General features: G+C 41.8%; 1 protein-coding gene across 1 annotated transcript in view; it reads right to left on the minus strand.

Moving 5' to 3' along the window:
* Window positions 1-20,874, minus strand: part of LOC112108245 (adhesion G-protein coupled receptor G2) — a 92,846-nt gene that overhangs the window by 22,754 nt on the left and 49,218 nt on the right. Inside the window, exons 14-25 of the mRNA XM_029911113.1 lie at window positions 19,347-19,418; window positions 18,751-18,771; window positions 16,609-16,665; window positions 14,693-14,748; window positions 12,573-12,646; window positions 11,134-11,173; window positions 10,951-10,985; window positions 9,022-9,119; window positions 8,309-8,375; window positions 7,198-7,721; window positions 1,381-1,567; window positions 882-1,038 (exon numbers count right to left, since the gene is read on the minus strand). Coding sequence (XP_029766973.1) covers window positions 882-1,038; window positions 1,381-1,567; window positions 7,198-7,721; window positions 8,309-8,375; window positions 9,022-9,119; window positions 10,951-10,985; window positions 11,134-11,173; window positions 12,573-12,646; window positions 14,693-14,748; window positions 16,609-16,665; window positions 18,751-18,771; window positions 19,347-19,418 — 1,388 coding nt within the window. The remainder of the gene's footprint in view (window positions 1-881; window positions 1,039-1,380; window positions 1,568-7,197; window positions 7,722-8,308; window positions 8,376-9,021; window positions 9,120-10,950; window positions 10,986-11,133; window positions 11,174-12,572; window positions 12,647-14,692; window positions 14,749-16,608; window positions 16,666-18,750; window positions 18,772-19,346; window positions 19,419-20,874) is intronic.

The following is a 20,874-nucleotide window of genomic DNA, read 5'->3' on the forward strand; positions in this document are numbered from 1 at the left end:
TTTCCACTACTACCTCCTTCCTAGTCTCACCAGACACTTATACTTCACACATTCTTAGGAAAACAAAACAGAACTTAGATCTTGCGGTTATTTCACATTATTTATAATCTAGAAGGATATAAGTACCACTTATTGCTCAAATCAGACTGTGTTACCAACTTGCCTGGGAAGACCAACAGTGCTCTAATATTTGTTGAGAACTTTTGATCTCTCACAGAAAAAGCCTTAATGGTTTGTAGTGTGCCCTTCAGAATTATCCCAAAATCAGGGGGTGAAAAGGCTTTCAAGTGAGAAAGCGGTGTTAAACCTTTCCAAGCACTTTTTTCTTGGCAAGGCCAACTGACTGTGAGTGGCAAATATATATGAAATTCATCAACTAAGCAACTTAATAGCTCTTTTCCAGGCAGCCAATGTAATTCTAATACCACTTCTGACAGGTGAGGCCATCTGGCAAAACTCCTTGAAATTCTTCAATGCTCTGGGAGTGGGTGATTAAACTATTCATGATTTTAGGCTGCTGGAGTAGGGGGATGTTTTGCCAAATCCTTCTGGTGTTCTGCCTGTTCCCTTACTAACAGCTTGTTAGTGAAATATCAGCTTCTGCTAGGACAGTAGCTTACACCCTTCTTATCGATACAGAATTTTTCTCCTATAAGTCTTAGTGGAAGAATTTAAAAAAAAATCTTTTGAAGACTTCAAAAGCAAACTAGTTAATAAAGATCCTCTGATTACAGCAGACACGCCTAACAAATATCCTATGGCAGATCTGGATTTCAGATTCTCTTGATTAAATCTCTCTATTTTTCAATATAACAAATGCCCTTTATCCACAAAGAGTCTGCATTTAAATGTTTAAGGATTAAAATCATAGGTGACTTTACCTGAAGATCTGATGAATCTTGGACAGCGAATGACATTTTGCTGAAGTTGCTGCTGTGGACTTTGGTGACTGCTAGAGCCAAGGCCGGGGAGGTAAAATTAATGGATTCTGTTGAAAAGTTCAGTTTTAAGCCAATGGCATCCACTATTTTTATTATTCTGTTAAGACAAAATATGCTTAGTATTACAATGCGCCTATCGCTTCATTTTCAAGCGGTTGTGAAACAGCAAGCCAAGCATATTCTGAAAACAATCACAGCTTTTCTCTGATCTCTCTTATGCCAATGTAAATAAGAAGGAACTCCACTGAAGGCCATGGAGTTACATCAGTGTAAAACCAGTGGAATCAGAATCATGCCTCTGATATAAAATTTCAGTGTGGGCGAGGAAAAAAAGTGCAGGCTGATAGTTTGCCCATCATTCGAGGAGCTACCTATAATGTATCACTTTACCAAGATGACAAACACAACATTCAGTTCATCTGTTTACAAAAATGCATACCTTTTAGACATTGAGGATTGTAATGGAGCATTTAGGAGATCGCTAATTGTGTTGACCATCTCTTTTGCAACTTTTGGCTCTATTTTCTGGGCTGACAGAGCACTTTCCATTTTGGATATTATGCTCTCAACTTCAGAGGGATTAATCGTGGTATGTGTGATATTTGACAGATTATCCAAAATGTTTCCTATGGCAGAAGAAAAATAGTGTACATTAATTGAAAACCATCAGAATATTGTATATGTCAAAGGGAATAAACCTGAGGAGAAAAATGAGCCATTATGTGAAGGCTACCATCTAGGCCAGTGGTCACCAACCTGTCGATTGCGATCGACTGGTCAATCCTGGAGACTCTCCTAGTTGATCATGATCTCTGGCCGTGGCAGCGTAGCGGGGCTGCCTGCCACTAAGGCAGGCTCCTTGCCTGCTCTGGCCCCATGTCACTCCCGGAAGCGGCCAGCACGCCCCAGCAGCCCTGCAGGGCGGAGGGGGCAGGGGTCTCTTTGCGCTGCTCCTGCCCAGAAGCACCGCCTCCGCAGCTCCCATTGGCCAGGAATGGGGAGCGGTGGCTAATGGGAGCTGTGGGGGCAATGCCTGCAGAAAGGGGCAGTGCGCGGAGCCATGTGTCCCCTCCAGGGGCCACAAGGGCGCATTGGTCCCTTCTGGGACCGGCATGGCCATGTGGTGCACTACTGGCTGGCAGGGTGGGACGGTGGCCTGGCTCATGATGGGGAGGAGGTGCCAATGTGCCTGAGTGGGGCTGGGGCAGACAGGGAGCCTGCCTTACCCCTCTGCACCGCCGATTGGGAGCAACCCAAGGTAAGTGCCCCCCGGTGGGAGCCCGTGCCCCAACCCCCAGCCCTGAGCCCCCTCCCAGAGCCAGCATCCCATACCCCCTCCTGCACCCCAACCCACTGCCCCAGGCTCAGCCTGGAGCCCCCTCCCACACCGTGAATCCCTCGGCCCAAGCCCAGAGCCTGCACCCCCTCCTGAACCCCAATCCCCTGCCCCAGCCCAGTGAAAGTGAGTGAGGGTGGGGGAGAGTGAGTGACAGAGAAAAAGGGGGGTGGAGTGAGCGGGGTGGGGTTTCGGGGAAGGGACAGGGCCTTAGGGAAGGGGCGGGGTAGATTCTGGGTTGCCCTTAAATTCAGAAAGTGATCTTGGGTGTAAAAAGGTTAGAGACCACTGATCTAGGCTGATATACCAGGGATTGAACCCATAGACCTCCAGAATTAACTGCATGAGTTATTAAGGATTGAATTAAAGAGACTAGGCTCCAGAGCTAAGGCTATAACAGATTAGTATTCTCTGCAGACTGGCACAGAGGCAGACTTATAACACACACTTACTGGTGGGTTACTGTGAAGGGGTGGACTACGTCTGGAGACCCTGCTGGAGGCTGCATAGCCCTGCCTCGCCTAGCCCCAGAAAAGAGCAGAAGAGAAGTCCTCTAAGCAGCCTACAATGGCTGCAGGGGAAGCAGCCAATCAGAGGAGCTGCTGGAGTGGCCAGTCAGAGCCCAGGAGGGCCATATAAAAAGCGGCAGCAGAAACAGAACAGTCAGTTGCTGCCTGGAGTGGGAAGAGAGCTGACCATTTTCCTAGCTGGCTGGAAGAGCAGCAGGACCATGGACAGCTCAGTGTGGCAGGGAATGGGGGAAATAGGAAGATGCTCCTGGCTGGCTGTGGGGACTAAGCAAATACTGAGACTAGGGAGGGCTCCAGGAAGACAATGTCTTTGGGGAGGAAGCCCAGGGGGTATGCCCTATACTAGGGCCCGGACAATTTAAAGACTGTATACCCTGAAAGGGGTTTGTTCTATTCCACAGTGTGTGACTAGGCCAGAAGGCTGATTCATTGAAGACCTGCCAAAGATACAGAGACGAGGCAGATGAGGTAATATTGTTTATTGGATCAACTTCTCTTGGACAAAGAGACAAGCTTCCGAGCTTACACAGAGTTCTTCAGGTCAGAAGAGCAGCTCTGTGTAAGCTCAAAAGCTTGTATCTTTTTCCAACAGAAGTTGGTCCAATTAAAGATATTACCTCACCCAGCTTGTTTTCACACAGCAAGCCTAGCCCAGAAGGTGGATGTTCATCACTAATTAAATCACTGTGGAATTATACTATTCACATATATAAAGAAGATTAAAATTCAGCACCGGTGTAAATGGACCCTGTTTTGTTTAAACTAGTCTCTAATTTTCAGCCTGCTAATTCTAATTTTATATCCTTAAATTGAGAGCTATTGTTAGAAAACATGCATTAACTGGTAAAATATTTATAGTTATGGTATAATCTTGGCTGCCCTACATGTAAGGAGGACTGGCTGGAGAGAAAGAAGGCAGGAGGCACTCTGCCTAGTCTGAAGGGCTGACAAACTTCAAACTCACTGGAGCAGTGAGACTAGTCAAGGGGAGGACGCATCTCAGGACTTGCTATTTTGAAAAGATCTGTAACTCTCTTGTGCTTGTTAAGAGTAAAGTGACTGTGATTAAGAAATTCCTTGTCTAAGTCTGTGTGTTCCCTGCTTTCCTGCCATGTTGTCCCTGAAGGGGTTAAACTAAGAAGCCACAGTTCCCACAGTTTAGGAGGAATTCTGAAGGAGTGTGTATAAGCAACTTGGGAACTAGGTCTGAGGCAGTGGTTTCATGGTCTGGAGCACCTGGACTGTGGAGTCCCACATCCCAAGAAGGGCTCAGATAAGCAGATGGAGCCTATGTATGTGCCTTAGAGTCCCAGAGCAAGAAACAGTGAGTAGTCCCTGCCCAGACCTATTTGGGTTAGAAGCATTTGAGATCCAGCATTTAGGTCCACTCACAACAGACTGGCATCTGTACAGTGTAGTACTGGGCCAGGTGACAGATGCATCCCTATTTTAAAATGCCAAGTTCCAAAAATATTGATTCCATAAAAAGTGTAACGCTGACATTTATCTATTTTTACTCTTCTACTTTTCTTGTACCAATGTAGAGAGGATCCTTCCATTGAATTCAATGGTCTTTACATCAGGCACAGCTGAGCAGAGGTATAAGGATCCAGAAGATAACACCTTGGTCTGCAGAGCTGTGGGTGAGCTCTGCTACAACACCACCCATCCAGCAATCATAGCAGAACCATGATCAATGTACTATAAACCCCAGGAGACTAAGCACCAAAAGAAGTGCCTTCCACAGAAGACTTGATTGGCTACACCTCTCCATGACCTCTGATTGGTCCAGACTCACCATTTAAGCATAGAGGAAATTCCAGAAAGATGTCTGTGCCACCCTTCAGTACCTGGAGTGCTGCTATAACAGACCCCACTCTCAATTCCCTGCTTCTGACCCTGCCTCTGTTCTTCAGCTCTGCCCTTTTGCTTGACCCTGATCCCTGACTCGAGCTACAGTCTCCGACTACACCTCTGATTCCTGACTGTGGTTCTGACCTTCAGCTTGACTCCTGGTTTCTAACTCCGGCTCTGACCTATGACTCCTGCATTCTGACTCATGGATCCCAACTCCTGCTCCTCCATCAGGCCCTACTCCTGTGCTGACCACTAGACTAGTCTCCTGGTCCTACCCACTAGGCCAGACCGCCCATGTCCTGGTCATGACAAGAGGTGCATTGATCTTCACCAATTGTTTTTAAAAGTGGGCATCAGGGAGAGTACCAGCAGAATGGAAAGACTACATCATAGTATCCCTGTGCAAGGGTAAAGGATCTTGCACTGAGTGTGGCAACTACAGGCTGATCTTACTGCTATCGGTCCCTGGAAAGATCTTTGCTCACATTCTGCTTGGTAGGATGCAGCCACTTTTTAATAGACTTCCACAGCAATCAGGTTTCACTATGGGACTGTCCTTTACCCTCCAGCTGAGATGCACCAAGAATTTAACCACCCACTTCACACGGCATATATTGACATCAATATATGGCTTTTGATCTGGTTGACAGGTCAGCACTTTCATCACAGGTCAGCTTTTGATCTGGTTGACAGGTTCACACTAAAAGGAGCTGGAGTTCCAAGTGCATGATCTTCACACTGGTACCAGTGTGAAAGTGTGCATTGGTTCATGGCTTTCTGCACAATGTCAGCTGTGCAGCAGAGCTGTGTTCTCTCCCTGGCAGCCTTCTGCTGAGCTATTAACTGAATACTAGGATTTCCCACTCCAAACATCGGAATCAAGGTTGGTCAAGCCACGTTCATTGACCAAGATTATGCCTATGATGCTGCCCTATTTGTGGGAAAGCCAGAGAATTTCCACCCTGCCTTCAAAGTTTCCGAGATGCTGCCCACACCATGGAGTTGAATGTCTCATGGCAGAAGACCAACGTCCAGAACCTTGGAGCTGGGCCACCAGAATCCTCAATAAAGATGGGGTCAAGCACCATGGACAGTGCCGATGAGTTCATCTACCTAGGCCACAAGCTGAGTTCAAACTGTCACAGCAAACCAGATGTCCTCTGACAAATAGGTCTCACCACCTCCTACATGAAGTCCATGCCTTGCCTATGGATGCAAAAACATCTCTGCGCTGAGACAAAGTTCAGGATCTATCAAACTTGTGTACTGCCATACTGCTATATCGGTCAGAAACTTGGACTCTCTTACAGGCAGACTTGGAGAGCTAGAGGCATTCCATATGCACTGTCATCACCAAATCCTGAGCATAAAGTGGTTTGACTTGTGCAAAATGCCATAGTCTTGCAGAGATCTGCCCTTCCTCCAGTCATTCACTGTATTCAAAATCAGCATTGCATATTCCTCTGCCATGTCGCCAGGATGGACAAAAATATCCCAGCACACCGTGCTCTCAAACTCTCCATCGACATACAAAGGGGTGTATGCCTGGATTCTACCTGATGTTGCCTGAGGGGCCACCCCAGAGATTCATGGATTCACAGGACTGAGTCAGATCTGGGAACTTCTCTCTACAATGTCTGGTATGATGCCATCAGCCATGGTCACTCTGGCTGGCGCAGTGGTCTTCAGTAGACCAGGCACATTTGATGATATGTCTGGCCTTTAATGACATTTTATTTAACTATTTTCTGGAAGTTTTATCTTTTGACTTCAGTGGGAGTAGGATAAGATCCAGAGTAGGGATTTCAGAGACAACATACTCACACAAATGTAAATATCTAAAAACTCAGAGGATATTCCCACCCAGTTTCAACTTTTTAAGGAGGATCTAGTATTGATGGATAATTTTGCTTTGTTTCCACAAAGCTTTTTTTTTTTTTTATGACCGCAACTGAGAATTCTTTGCCATGACTCCGAATCTCTTTCTTTTAAGGGAAAAAAAGAAGAGAACTATATGAAAGCAGTTGGTAATTTATCTGAAGAATACATTTAGTTGCAGGATTGAAAATATATTCTCTTTTTCCCCCCTCCCATCCCTCTTCTGTTTTTTTTTGCTATGTTTTTTCACTGAAGCATAAAAGCCTCTAAAATCATGAAGACTTATTTTAAATTCAAACTTATTTCAAGACTTTTCTGCCCAGTTCTGTCACTCTTATTTGTTTATTGCATTTTGCCTATCCAATGTGTGGTGCTAGAAACCGGTCACATAGAGCCTTAACTCCTATTGTTATCAATGGGTCTACTTGTAGAGTAAGGCACTAGTCAACATGAGTAAGGGTGGCAGAACCTCTCCCAAAGAGAGTTCTGTACTCTATTAGGTTTGCTTAAGACTCTTAACAGCACAAGGCTCTTTCAGAACTATGTTACTTAAATCAGTTTTGAAACTTTATTAAACAGGTAAGATCTCAGTTCTGTGAGGGGAAAAAAACTCCCTCAGACAAAAAATGCCAATCTATCAGCTTGTCATATTTACCTGTTGTACCGTTGGCCCCGGTAGCTTGGCTATCAGTGGTCGAATGAATACCAGGAGGAGAGAGGATGGTAGGTTCAGTGGAAGGAGCAGAAGACACATTTATAGGTTTGGTTGAAGGAATGGCAGAAGGAACTACAGTAGCAGGTTTGGTTGGAGATGTAGGAAGAGAAATTGTGGTAGATTTGGTGAGAGATGTAGTGAAATGTTTGGTGAAAGGCATAGGAATTCTAACGGTACTTGTAGGAGAAGATGTAGCAGGGGGAATTGTAGTGGTGTGTGTAGGAGAAGGAGTAGCAGGGGAAATTGTAGTAGGTGTGGTGGAATGCGTAGCAATAGGTTTGGTCAAAAGATGATTTGTAGTGTTAGGTCTGGTTGAAAGAGGAGGAGAAAAAACAGTGGTATGTTTGGGGGGATGAATATTATGAGGAGGTTTGTCAATAGAAGTTTTACTGGAAGAAGCAGTAGGAGAAGCTGAAGGGCCAAGTTTGGTAGGGGCATCGCATACAACTGTGACTTGTCCATAACTATAGAAAAATAAAAGAATGGTATGAAAGTTGTGGCAAGCTTAGCATTGTTTATATGTTAAAGAACACAATTTAATAAGGCTTCAGTAAAGGAAACCTTTTAAATAACATCATTACAATATCAGAGGGGTAGCCGTGTTAGTCTGAATCTGTAAAAAGCAACAGAGGGTCCTGTGGCACTTCTGTTAGTCTTAAAGGTGCCACAGGACCCTCTGTTGATCATTACAATAGTGCATCATATCAGATGACTGTGGTACTCTGGCAACAAATATTGTTAATTTGTCACAGTTTGAGGATGCAAATTCTGAATTCTATTTTGTTAAATGTTCACCAGTAATTTAGGTATTGTAATAGCAACACTATGTTGGGTGCCTACTTTGTGGATGATATCTGGACTTTGGACCTTATAGCATGTGGGAAAACCCATGTGAGAGAGCTAAAAGGAGAGGAAAATTCCAATGGCTTTTACTTATGGAGATTCCCTTCCCAATTGTTATGTTGTGGCTGGGGTGTTTGCTAGTGCAACCCAAACTAAAAATCAGAATATTCCTTAAATAGGAAAGGAAGTCTTTGTTATTTATACTTACCATGGCAATAGTTGTAACTCTTCAGCAGTTGAGGGCCAAGATTGCAGAGCTGAACAGAAGCACAGGTCTATGGTGACAAAGACACAAAAAAGCATTATCCTGATTTGTCCAGTAGCATTCATAGCCATTATATACAATTGTTGAAAATCATATTTTGACCATTTAAATTCCATAAAGCATTTTGAGATAGTTTGTCAAGCTTTTTTTCACATTCATAATCATGTAATAAATCAATATAAATATTAGTACACCATTGCATCATTGCAGAGTGGCACAAGCTGTCAGAGACAGTGGAGATGGCTCTTTTGGCATGTTGCAAACAAATGGAGTGTAGAATGCACAACTTCATGACTTGTGATTTTAAAAAAGATAGCATGACCCACTACCATAAAAATACCTGTACTTTATCAAGTAATGTGGCAGCCTGTCCTTCGTTAATATGTTGTACAAACTTAATCAGCAGTTTTTCTAACACAAAATCTCCCCAATAAATACAAACACTAAATACGTTTCCATGTCTGAATATCCAAAATAGGAAACATGGCAGAGAGACACTTCACATATACTGTACCTGCAACTAACTTTAATTAACGCTTTTATTTTAAAAATACATTTGCTTCTTTTTTGTTAAAACATTTACAGGCCATCTTTAAAATTATTATCCTTAGACTGAAGAGGGACACTGTAATAAAAATATATTAAAGACAACTTACCAATTTGGCGTATATCTGCTCTGTCTTTTACACGTGCTATTAAACTGCTTATATTAACAGTCTTGGCCAGCTTTACTATAAACTTACAGACTGATATACTGCAATGAGAAGAAAATTAATTGTAAACAAGAAACAGATTTAACTTTATATGCTGTAGACAGAAATACTGCCAATATCTGAATTCAAGTACCATTTTCCCAACCTATTTTCAAATCTGAGGACTATTATTATGCTAACAACCTATCCTTTTCAATTTAAAAATAGAGAGAACAAAAGTATCACTTTGTGCTGGTTTACTCTCTCCTTGTTCCACAGACACCAACTAAGTCTTAAGGCCAGATTCTCCACTGCACTCAGTTAAGCCAGATAAGTAGGTGAATGAAGACACAACACAGTGACTGAGTTTAAGTGACAGGCTGAAACTTCTGTTTAGCCAAAGTAATCCTGATGAGACCAGTACCCCAAATTTTACCACTCAAAATAAGGGTCCAGTGCAAGAGGTCGTGGCTTTACATCATACAGGGTTGGCGCAATCCATTAGGCGACCTAGGCGGTCGCTTAGGGCGCTACAATTTGGGGGGCAGCGACTGCAGCGGTATTTCGGCGGCGGGACCTTCCGCCGCCTCTGTGGGGGGCGGCATTTCGGGGCGGGACCTTCCGCCGGCTAGGGCGGCAGAAAAGCTGGTGGCGCTCCTGACATCATAACCCCAAACAAGAAATCAGTCAGTTTCTGCCTGATCTCACTGTCATTTGTGGGATCCAACCAGTTGCCCCCCTCATACAAATGAAGGTAGAGACTAGGAATTCTTTGATCTGCACTAGATTTAAGAGACTTCCCTTCTAATCCCCAGCAAAATCAGATTACCCCAGGAGCATGCCAGTCAGCAACTACCCTACCTCATACTGAGCAACAGTGGAAACAATTCAAACGTTCTTCCTCCCAATCCAAGCCTCCCAGAAGATGTGAAAAAGTCAAAATACTCTCAGGACATCAGCCAGTTCTGTCTGGAGGGAAAAATCCTTCCAGATCCCACAGAGGGGCTAGGCCCACAGTACATAAAACAAAATTATGCCACCTTCAAGATACGGTTGCCAACCCTCCAGGATTGTTCTGGAGTCTCCAGAAATTAAAGATTAATCTTTAATTAAAGATTGTCATCTGATGAAACCTCCAGGAATAAGTCCAACCAAAGTTGGCAACCCTACTTCAAGACCAATAACTCGCAGAGAGGGAGGCTAGAAAGTCATTAAGTGCCAGCAAAGATGGTGCCCATGTCTAGGGAAGAAGCATTATAATCCAGGGCTGGGGATATGTGTGGCTGACCAAAAAATGATCAGCTATCCCCCTACTAACTGGCAAATTGGGCGTGGGACAAATGTCCTGTTCTATCTTCAGTGCCATCCCTTCGGTCTTCCTCCCTGCTGGTCTGGTCAAATCCTCTTCTCCACTGAGAAAGGGTGGGCATTTTATGTTGCATGAACAAAGCTGCGGGCAGGCGCGGGGGAGGGGAAGGAACAAAGCTGTCAAGGAGCTAGTTACAGTTCCTTGATCCTCTGCCCTATTACCCACCATGTTGCAGATTAGCCTATCCTGGCAGCTATCCTAACCTGCACTAACTGGCAATGGTCCCTAAAGATGTACTCTAGCCAATCTTCCTCCCTTCTCTGACACTTTGGGGTAAATCCAAAGTGACTTCAATGGGATTATGGATAATGATAATGGATTTGATTCAGGGTCTCTCTGTCCCTGAGTCTGTATACATAGGTCCTCAATCCTGTTTCCATGTATTTCAATTGAGGCAAGATCAGCCCCACATTTGATTTCCTAGTTAGTTTGGCTCAGTTCTACTACATATCCATTTTTTGTACACTATACAGTACAGGGACCTTAGGGGTAAAATTATTATTTAAAACTTTAACATGGCAGACCTTTGGTTTTCTGCAGCACACTCCATAACAGAAGACTGTAAGGAAAAATAAAGTAAAAGTAAAATATTCTTCCAATAGAAAACATGTTTGATCATCAGATACTGAAAATGTCAGAAATAAATAGGAAGTGCACTTTTCCAAATAGCTATAATAACAAATAAGCACACAAATAAAAGTGCTTACCTCACTTAGTTCCTGCAATGTTTTGTTGAATTCTGAAATTCTTTAAAAGCAAAGGTTAACTATAAATGGTGGATTCTACTTACGTTTATAAAGAAGATATTCACAGAAGTTAAAATGGTAGGAACTAAAAGAATGTTAAGATATATAATATTTCTTCAAATGTTCTTTGAAATTTACTTGGCAATGATTTCCTAACATGCTAACTCAAAATCATATTTTAAAACTGTATAATTACTTTAAAGGTGCAAATGTCTAATATTATAGTAAACAGTATTTGTTAACAAAATAATTGGTTGGCATTTTGGATGAAGCCCTGTAATTCCTGTTTGGTACTTGACAATGTCAGAGGAATTTAAGTTTAATCCTCTGTCGTTACACCCATATAAATGTATTTTATTATCAATTCACTTATTTTAAAGTAATTTAATATTGAGCAACAGACAATTTCTGACTTGTGTTCTGCTAACAAGCAAGTATGTGGAACACAATGAGAACTTGTAATTGAAGCAGGGCTTGGGAACAGAAGAGACATACAGGCTTCTTCTGTAAACAAGATCTGTCCCTCAACTATAGAATAAGCACCAACTTGCAAGGGAATTTTTCTGAATTCCAATCTATAGCTTACCACTTCAACCTTGCTCAAACCTATGCCACTCCAACTTTGAATTTGATGCAGTGAAACAGGAAGAGCCAGCAGAGAAAGTCAAAGAGGGGGGAATTTGACCAGAGTAATGGGTTAGGAAAATGATCTTATCAGCTTTGTTTTGCCTAACCAAGAGTTTTGGATGTTTGCAAAGAAAGCAAAGTACATATCTTTGGAATATTATGAAAGAAAACATGGCACCAGAGTCTAAAACAGAACAAGGTGAATGTGACAAATGAATGTAGGCAATCATAAGCACAACATTTCATTTTCTAAGCAGAATGAGACCAAAACTGCGTCAACCATGTTTTTCTGATGAACACCCACATTTGAATTCACAGCTGACAACAAATAAGTGATCAGATATTTCCCCTTTAATCAGCCTGCCAGTACACATGGTGAATTTCACACAACTTCAAGACACTTTGTTATTTTCTTACTAAGGCCCTGATCCTGCAAAGATAGACCCCTGCATCTGTGTGGAGCCCCACTGAAGTTGCAGGATAAAAGTCTAAATAAGGATAGCAAATAATACTATTAGTAAAATATCAAAACACCAATAAATAAAACTAAAACTAAGAATAGTCTAAGCAATGTAAATTTTACCCATGCTGTGAGAAAATACTGAAATTCCTTATGCATTCCTTAAAATATTATTCATTCTAGAATAAATACAGGAATAATGAGAAGTGAAGAACCTGCTGATGATATAACAGTTCTCACTTAATCTTAAATACAAACAGGATTCCACAGAATTGGAAGAGTCAATTTATGATGATAGTTATAAGTTACTTACTTTGATTCTTGTAGAGTAGGTGTTATAAATGGAATTAATTTTGTGACTTTATTGCTGCTGGTTACATCATCAATCTGTTAGAAACACAGATTCAAATAATTAAAAATGATAATTCTTATATCATTTTTTTAAAATGCACATCTTACTCAACCCAACAGTCTGAAATTGCAAAGGTTAAAAGCACTCATCATGAGCACGCTGTAAAACATGTTTTAACAGAAATCTTAACAACTGTGACCCAGGAACCACTGGATGCCAACTGGCAGAGAGCACAGGGGATATATAGGATTTTTCAGGGATCCTCTGGGCCAGATATATGCATGATAGTTCACCGAAGGGTGGCATGTGAGGTGTCTACTGAAAACCAGTAACCCACTGGTATTCATAATCATTGTAAAATCTATGTATGGAGAATATTTAAGGAATTATATAACTATACTGAAAACAATATTCTTAAGGACTTGGAGTTAAGGAAGGTGACCAGGTAGGGGCAGCAGGTGAACCCGCCCTCTGGGGAGGCTAGCCCGCCGGCCCCATCCCTTCCGCCTGAGGCCCCACCTCCCTGATTCCCTCCTCTCCCTGCATCTGGAGCCCCAAGCATTCCACAACCCAAGCTGTGCCGACCAGCCCACCCCAGCTGCTCTGGCCTGCCCCAGCTGGCCCAACCCCTGCCAGCAGGCCCGATACCTGAGCTGCCCCAGGCCACCCTGGCTGGCCTAACCCCCACTGGCCATCCCCAGCCATACTGGCGGGCCTGATCCCCGGGCTGCCCAAGCCATTCCAGCCAACCTGATCCTGGCCAGCCCCACCCAACCCCTGGGCCAGCCCAAGCCATGCCAGCTATGCCAGTCCGAGCTGCCCCAGCTGGCCCGACCCCTGCCGGCTGGCCTGATACCTGAGCTGCCCTGGGCTACCCTGGATGGTCCAACTCCCGCTGGTCACCCTGGGTCACACTGGTGGGCTCGACCCTGGTTGCCCCAGCCCCTAGCTGCTGGCCGAGCCTGAGCTCCAGGCCGCGGCTGGAGCTGAGCCTCTGCTGGCTTTGGGGAGAGCATGGCTTAGCCTTCCCTAGCCGATGATACCCACTGCCCTTCTCACCAGGAGGTGACATACCCCAGAAATTCTCCTTTCAGGCAGGAGGTAACAGACACCTATGGCTCTGTCTGGCCATTTGTCTATTGTACGCCTCCCAGTGTAGGTCTGTTTGCATACTGAGTCACAGGCAAAAGAAGAGACTGTGAAATCTACAAGAGGAAATCTACAGGAATAAATAAACAACAGGGGGTCCTGTTTATGAATAAAGATGAATGATAGGAATGATATATCTCAAAAAACCATACTGAATCTTTCACCGAGAAGGCAAGCTGAAAGCATGCATGTCTCGTGTAAGGAGGGTCATCCAAGCCTGGCTCTAAACCACTGAAGGACTTTGGGTGAGCAATACTTGGTTAGTCTAGAATGTGTTTTATTTTATTTTATATGTAACTATTTGTTTCCAACACGTCTACTTGCTATTACTTGAATCACTATGCTTTGTTAAATAAACTTATACTTGATTTCCCTACAAACTTATCTAACCGCTCTGTACTAAGCGTAGTGGTGATCTGAAGTGGAACTGGTAAGCTGGGGTGTACTGTTTCTTTGGAAGCAGTGGACCAGGGCTGCACACTTCAGGGAGACACTCGAGGGCTGCAGTGTACCATTTGCTAACCTGTAAATTAACAGCGGGGTCTGTGAAGCCTCGTGGGGAGCGCTTGTGCTGTCCATGGTCAGTGGAGAAAGGGAGCTGATACACAACAGGCACAGACAAGACTTCCTCACACTAACAGCAGGTCATGGCAAGGTACATCACAGCCCTGGGTACCCCCGTGAAGCATCACACAAACAACTGATATCTCTATGTTTACTGCACATAGTGGACATTTTGCTGAAATGGACATCGGGCATCTAGTACACTGATATGGTACCAAAGGAACCATTAGCGATTGTAAAGCAAATTGTGATATAAGAGTTAAAAATTTACAAAACATTTTAAAAATCATATTAGGATAAGAATAATTTAAATGGATAGAATGGATAATGGATAAAAAATTCTTAGGACTTACTATTTCAACACTTACTGAAGTATTATTGCTTTTTTCATTGTACTGAAATTTTACATAGCCCATGTAGAAAACTAAATACAAAAAGACAAACAAAGTTAATAATAATGTTCATGGTTAATTGCTTGATTTAGAACCATTTTGAGAACTATACATTTCACTTGTTTTGTATTATGCGAGAAGATAAATAAGAGTATTCTATCTACCTTCTCTGTACCATTCATTATTCTGTATTCTTTTGCCATGCTTATTCATTTCCTCTCTAAACTAAATATTCCCATTATCTTTAGTTTCTCTAGGTCTCTAATAATTTTTGCTGCCCATCTCTGATCACCTTCTATTTCTCCTATATCATTTTCAAGATAGAAAAACTAGACTGCACACACAGTGACCCAGACCTTGATCTGCATAAGGACAGCTTTATACTGCTTCCCCAATTTTAATCTGCTCTATATGTTTCAGGCTGGTATAGGGGGAATCTTCCGGTGGCATACTGATGATGTAGTGACTCCTATAGAATTCCCCACTTGTGACCAGTCAGGGTGTGTCGCTGAAGGGAATAGGGAAGTCTGGGACTGGTCCAGTGTCAATGTAAATTAGAGCAGCTTTTAGGCTCACCATATACAGCTTTCTATGTCATCTTTAGGGCAGCTCTGTACCAGGGGAACGGCTATATTTTCTGTTTCCGTCTAATCCATGATGGTACTTTCCCTCTCACTGCATGACTACATAATTTCCTTAACAAAACCTTTTGATTTTTGAAAGTCCAAATATGTGCCAACAAATACTCCTTTATCCATTCTTTTGTTGACACACTCAAAGTAGATTAGAGAAGTACCCTGCTTGTTTGTCCACTTTCATCTAAGTGTTCTATAAGTATTTTTCTAATCAATCTTTCAGCCTCTGTTCCTGGTACTGAAGTAAAGCCTATTGGTCTGCAATTCCAAGATGACCCTTAGATCCTTTTTAAAAAATGAGTACATTTGTTAACTTTGCTTGGAGTAGCTAATTTTAATGAGAGATTTTATACTTCTAATAGACGCTCAGATATTTCATTCAGAGCTCTTGGATGTACACCAACTGGTCCTTGTCCTTTAATTGATCAGGTTTTCATAGCATCTTTCCTTTTTGACTTCACAACCTTTGAAAAAAGTCACAGCAGACTGTATGTTCTTTGCAGAGAAGCTAAATGATTTCTTTGAATCAGAAGTGATACACACGTCATTTAGTTTCTCTGCAAAGTCCTCACCCTCTTTAATTTCTGTTTTTACTTCCCAATAGTCCAGTGGACCCACCAAGAGGTTTTCTGTTGCCAATATACCTAACAAATCTCTTATTTGTTTTTATGTCTTGGCTTTTCAAAATCCCTCTTAGCTCTCTTAATTATGAGTCTGTCAATTTTAGTTTCCTTAGTTTTAATTTTCATATCGTATTGTCTTGTGTAATACATCTAACTTAGAACCTATTACAGTGCTCCCTCAATACTTACATATGCTTTCTATTGTTTCCTTTTTATCCTTATTTTTAAATATAACACTATTTTACTGTCTGTTTAAAATAACATTAATGATATTATTATAATACAATTTTAAATGAATTCTTTACATTTCCTAAGTTTGATAATGATAGGTACTAGTAGTATATAAACTTTATATTTACATGTGGATGAGAGAAATTATAAATTTAATATTTTCCTTCAGTATGAAACTTGTGAAATACAAACTCAGAAAATATTTTCTTAAATATTATTTTTAATATTGCACATGATTTTGTAAGATAAAGTTACATTTTTTCCCCTTGGTTGGCAACCAGGATATAAGAATTTCAAACCTAGGATATTTTAGAGATTTTATAAAAGTTCTGAATGTATGCCTCACTACTCAGAAGAGATAAATATTTGGAGATGATACATTTAAGAAAAAAACCCCACTAACCTGAATTATTACAGATGGCTGATAAATTATGTAAGTTGTTACCAGATAGTTTTGTTTCTGCAAAAAAATATTAATCCAGTTGAATTCAAATGTAATCTTGTTCAACATATGTATTTAAATATTATGTTTTTAAATGATGAATGTTTATATAAACTTAAATGTCTTCAGGTTTGCAAAATATTTTACATTCTATCTATGCTTTATTGGTGTTTGTAAGGCACCTGTCACCAGGCTATCTAAGCCCCAGTATTCAGATGTAATGTATATCTACCTAAATTGTTCTGTAACTCTTCCCCCAGCATAACTACATAGTATATCTACACACATATACATAAACATACTCTCTCTATATATAATAAAAACATATTTTAGTGTTCACCATTTAAAAAAAGAAAACAAAGCAGCAATTATATTTTCCACAAACTAGTATCTGAGACAATGTGCCACTATTTCCCTATACCTAGAATGGGAAGTTAATTTAGTATCATATTAGATAGACAGACAGACAGATATTATCCAAAGTCAGGTAGAGCAGCTACTTCTCTAAACAATGAAATAAGACGTTCATTTCTATAATCCATATTACAACTTTCCAGGTGCAAAGAGTGAAGAAAAGGGCCATTTATCTGGACAGTTTTGTTGTTAAATATTAAATTAAACAAACATGCATGGTTAAGCTAATTAGGTTAATATACTATGCACTACCATGTAATATAAATCAGCATATTATGAACAGGCTCTTAACATACTACCATGCTCAACCACTATAAAAACTATCATGTGTTTTTGATGGTCTTCCTCTGGCTATTTATTTCACGAACATATGAGATTCAAAAACTATTCTATTTGGTCCGTCCCATTATTTTATCCTATTGTGATATGAATTTTTTTTCTTTCACATGGTAAAATACGATGAGATAACTGGCTCTGTGGATGAGGGGAAAGCAGTGGACGTGTTATTCCTTGACTTTAGCAAAGCTTTTGATACGGTCTCCCACAGTATTCTTGCCAGCAAGTTAAAGAAGTATGGGCTGGATGAATGGACTATAAGGTGGATAGAAAGCTGGCTAGATCGTCGGGCTCAATGGATAGTGATCAATGGCTCCATGTCTAGTTGGCAGCCGGTATCAAGCAGAGTGTCCCAAGAGTCAGTCCTGGGGCCGGTTTTGTTCAATATCTTCATTAATGATCTGGAGGATGGTGTGGATTACATGCTCAGCAAGTTTGCAGATGACACTAAACTGGGAGGAGTGGTAGATATGTTGGAGGATAGGGATAGGATACAGAGGGATCTAGACAAATTAGAGGATTGGGCCAAAAGAAATCTGATGAGGTTCAACAAGGACGAGTGCAGAGTCCTGCACTTAGGATGGAAGAATCCCATGCACTGCTACAGACTAGGGACCGAGTGGCTAGGCAGCAGTTCTGCAGAAAAGGACCTAGGGGTTACAGTGGACGAGAAGCTGGATATGAGTCAACAGTGTGCCCTTGTTGCCAAGAAGGCTAACGGCATTTTCGGCTGTATAAGTTGGAGCATTGCCTGCAGATGGAGGGACGTGATCATTCCCCTCTATTCGGCATTGGTGATGACTCATCTGCAGTACTGTGTCCAGTTTTGGGCCCCACACTACAAGAAGGATGTGGAAAAATTGGAAAGAGTCCAGCGGAGGGCAACAAAAATGATTATGCAGCTGGAGCAGATGATTTATGAGGAGAGACTGAGGGAACTGGGATTATTTAGTCTGCAGAAGAGAAGAATGAGGGGGGATTTGATAGCTGCTTTCAACTACCTTAAAGGGGGTTCCAAAGAAGATGGAGCTAGACTGTTCTCAGTGGTAGCAGATGACAGAACAAGGAGTAATGGTCTCAAGTTGCAGTGAGGGACGTTTAGGTTGGATATTAGGAAAAACTTTTTCACTAGGAGGGTGGTGAAGCACTGGAATGGGTTACCTAGGGAGGTGGTGGAATCGCCTTCCTTAGAGGTTTTTAAGGGCAGGCTTGACGAAGCCCTGGCTGGGATGATTTAGTTGGGGATTGGTCCTGCTTTGAGCAGGGGGTTGGACTAGATGACCTCCTGAGGTCCCTTCCAACCCTGATATTCTATGATTCTATATTTGTATATACAGTAAGTCATATACTTACCATTTTTACAACAACTTATACCTACAAAAAAAAGTAATGATCAGAAATAAAGGTTGCAGTACACATGCAGCTCTGTTGCATAAATCCAATACAGTAGCATTGAAACATACTTCTATTTTATTTGTCCATCAAACAATAATCAGCTCAGCCAATAGCACTGCAAACTTCCACACCCCACTTAGCCAACCTTCCTCAATCCTGTTGTGTAGGCACCCTTCTTGGAGTGAGACTGTAATTCAGTCTTCATTGCCAATCAATTCCTGATTTCTCTGCTGAGATTATCGTCTCATGCCAAATGTGAAGCATGATTTATGTTTTTTGTGCTACACAATAAAAAGGGCTAATATATCTAATGCACTTTTTTTTTTACTTTAGTAGATGGACAGCCATCAGAAGGCAGTGACTTTAGATTGCTCGATGATCCAGTTTTGAACCCTATTAGACAAAAGTAAAAGGTTCTATGCCAGTCCTGCGGGGCACTTTTTAAACATTGTTTGAAGCTCTAATTATTTTATAAACTCACTTCATTATATAGTATTACAAAAATACTAATACATTCAGCTCAGTGTTTAAATTAAAATAAGTTTGCCCCTTACCATTCGTAATGGCAGTAGTTGGTAGAGTAACACTGTCAGTTGCATTGAAGGTTATATTTGCAGATAATTTCCCTAAAAGAAATAAAGGTAACTGAATTTATTAAAATAGTTAACAATATATTAAAAGCAATATATTAGAAAGACTCAGTATAGATCATTTAGATAGTAGCACAAAGCTGACAAGAATGGACTTGTCTCTTTCTCTGTGTTGATACAGTGCCTTAGTGTTCTCAACCAGGGGTACGCATACCCCTGTGGGTACGCAGAGGTCTTCCAGGGTGTACATCAACTCATCTAGATATTTGTCTAGTTTTACAACAGACTACATAAAAAGCACTAGCTAAGTCAGTACAAACTTAATTTCATATAGACAAAATGAGAAAGTAAGCAGTTTTTCAGTAATAGTGTGCTTGTGACACTTCTATATTTTTATGTCTTATTTTGTAAGCAAGTAGTTTTTAAGTGAGGTGAAACTTGGGGATACACAAGACAAATCAGACTCCTGAAGGGGTACAGTAGTCTGAAAAGGTTGAGAAAAAGTTGTGCCTTAGCACAATGAGGCCCTGATCTTGTTTAGAGTCTGTATGTGCTACCACAATGGAAATATTAAATAGTAAGGATACAATAAATGCCATAGAGCAAGTTTAGGGACTATCTACATGCTTTTATGCCTCAACCCTGCAAAAACTGCTGGCCATCATCATTGTGATTTTCTTTTATTCTATGTTCACACTGCGATTCAAATTGTGTCTGACTGAATAGTTTAAAGCCAATGCCTAGCCCACTCAGGCTAACCCAGTCTGTTGGATTCATACATAGGTTAGACGATATTAATTTCCAAACTTGTTTTGAACTCAGTTTTACCTTGTACATTTGATTTGACCAGCTAACACTATGTTTGAAGAGTCAGTTTCTTGAAAAAAAAACGAACTGTTTTTAAATCGAGGATGTCATCCTCAACCAATTTAAAAACATTTAGTTTTTTTTTTTTCAAGAAACATGGTTCCTGGCCCCGCATATCCTACAGCCTTGCCCCTCCACACTCTGATGCCCCAACCACCAGAAATACTGTTTGTGTGCTGCCACTGCAGGTCTGAGCTGCACACCATATTAGAGATGCATAACCCATCATATTGATACTACCCCTTTCACACATAGGTACAGCAGAACCACACGGGTTCTGCGGCCACACAGCACTCTCTTGTTCTGAAAGATTGTTCCATACTTCCTGTTCTACTCTGTGAGATAAATGGATTTGTGCTTTACTGAATCATGGCCTCAGTTCATGCTCCCACTACCTTATCCTAAAGTAGGGATCGGCAACGTTTGGCACGCGGCCCGCCAGGGTAAGCACCCTGGCGGGCCGGGCCAGTTTGTTTACCTGCCGCGTCTGCAGGTTCGGCCGATCACAGCTCCCATTGGCCGCGGTTCGCCGCTCCAGGCCAATGGGGGCGGCGGGAAGGGCGGCCAGCACATCCCTCGGCCCGCGCCACTTCCCACAGCCCCCATTGGCCTGGAGCGGCGAACC

The sequence above is a fragment of the Terrapene carolina genome, unplaced genomic scaffold (genome assembly GCF_002925995.2).
Source record: "Terrapene carolina triunguis isolate 2854851 unplaced genomic scaffold, T_m_triunguis-2.0 Scaffold23, whole genome shotgun sequence".
Taxonomy (NCBI): domain Eukaryota; kingdom Metazoa; phylum Chordata; order Testudines; family Emydidae; genus Terrapene; species Terrapene triunguis.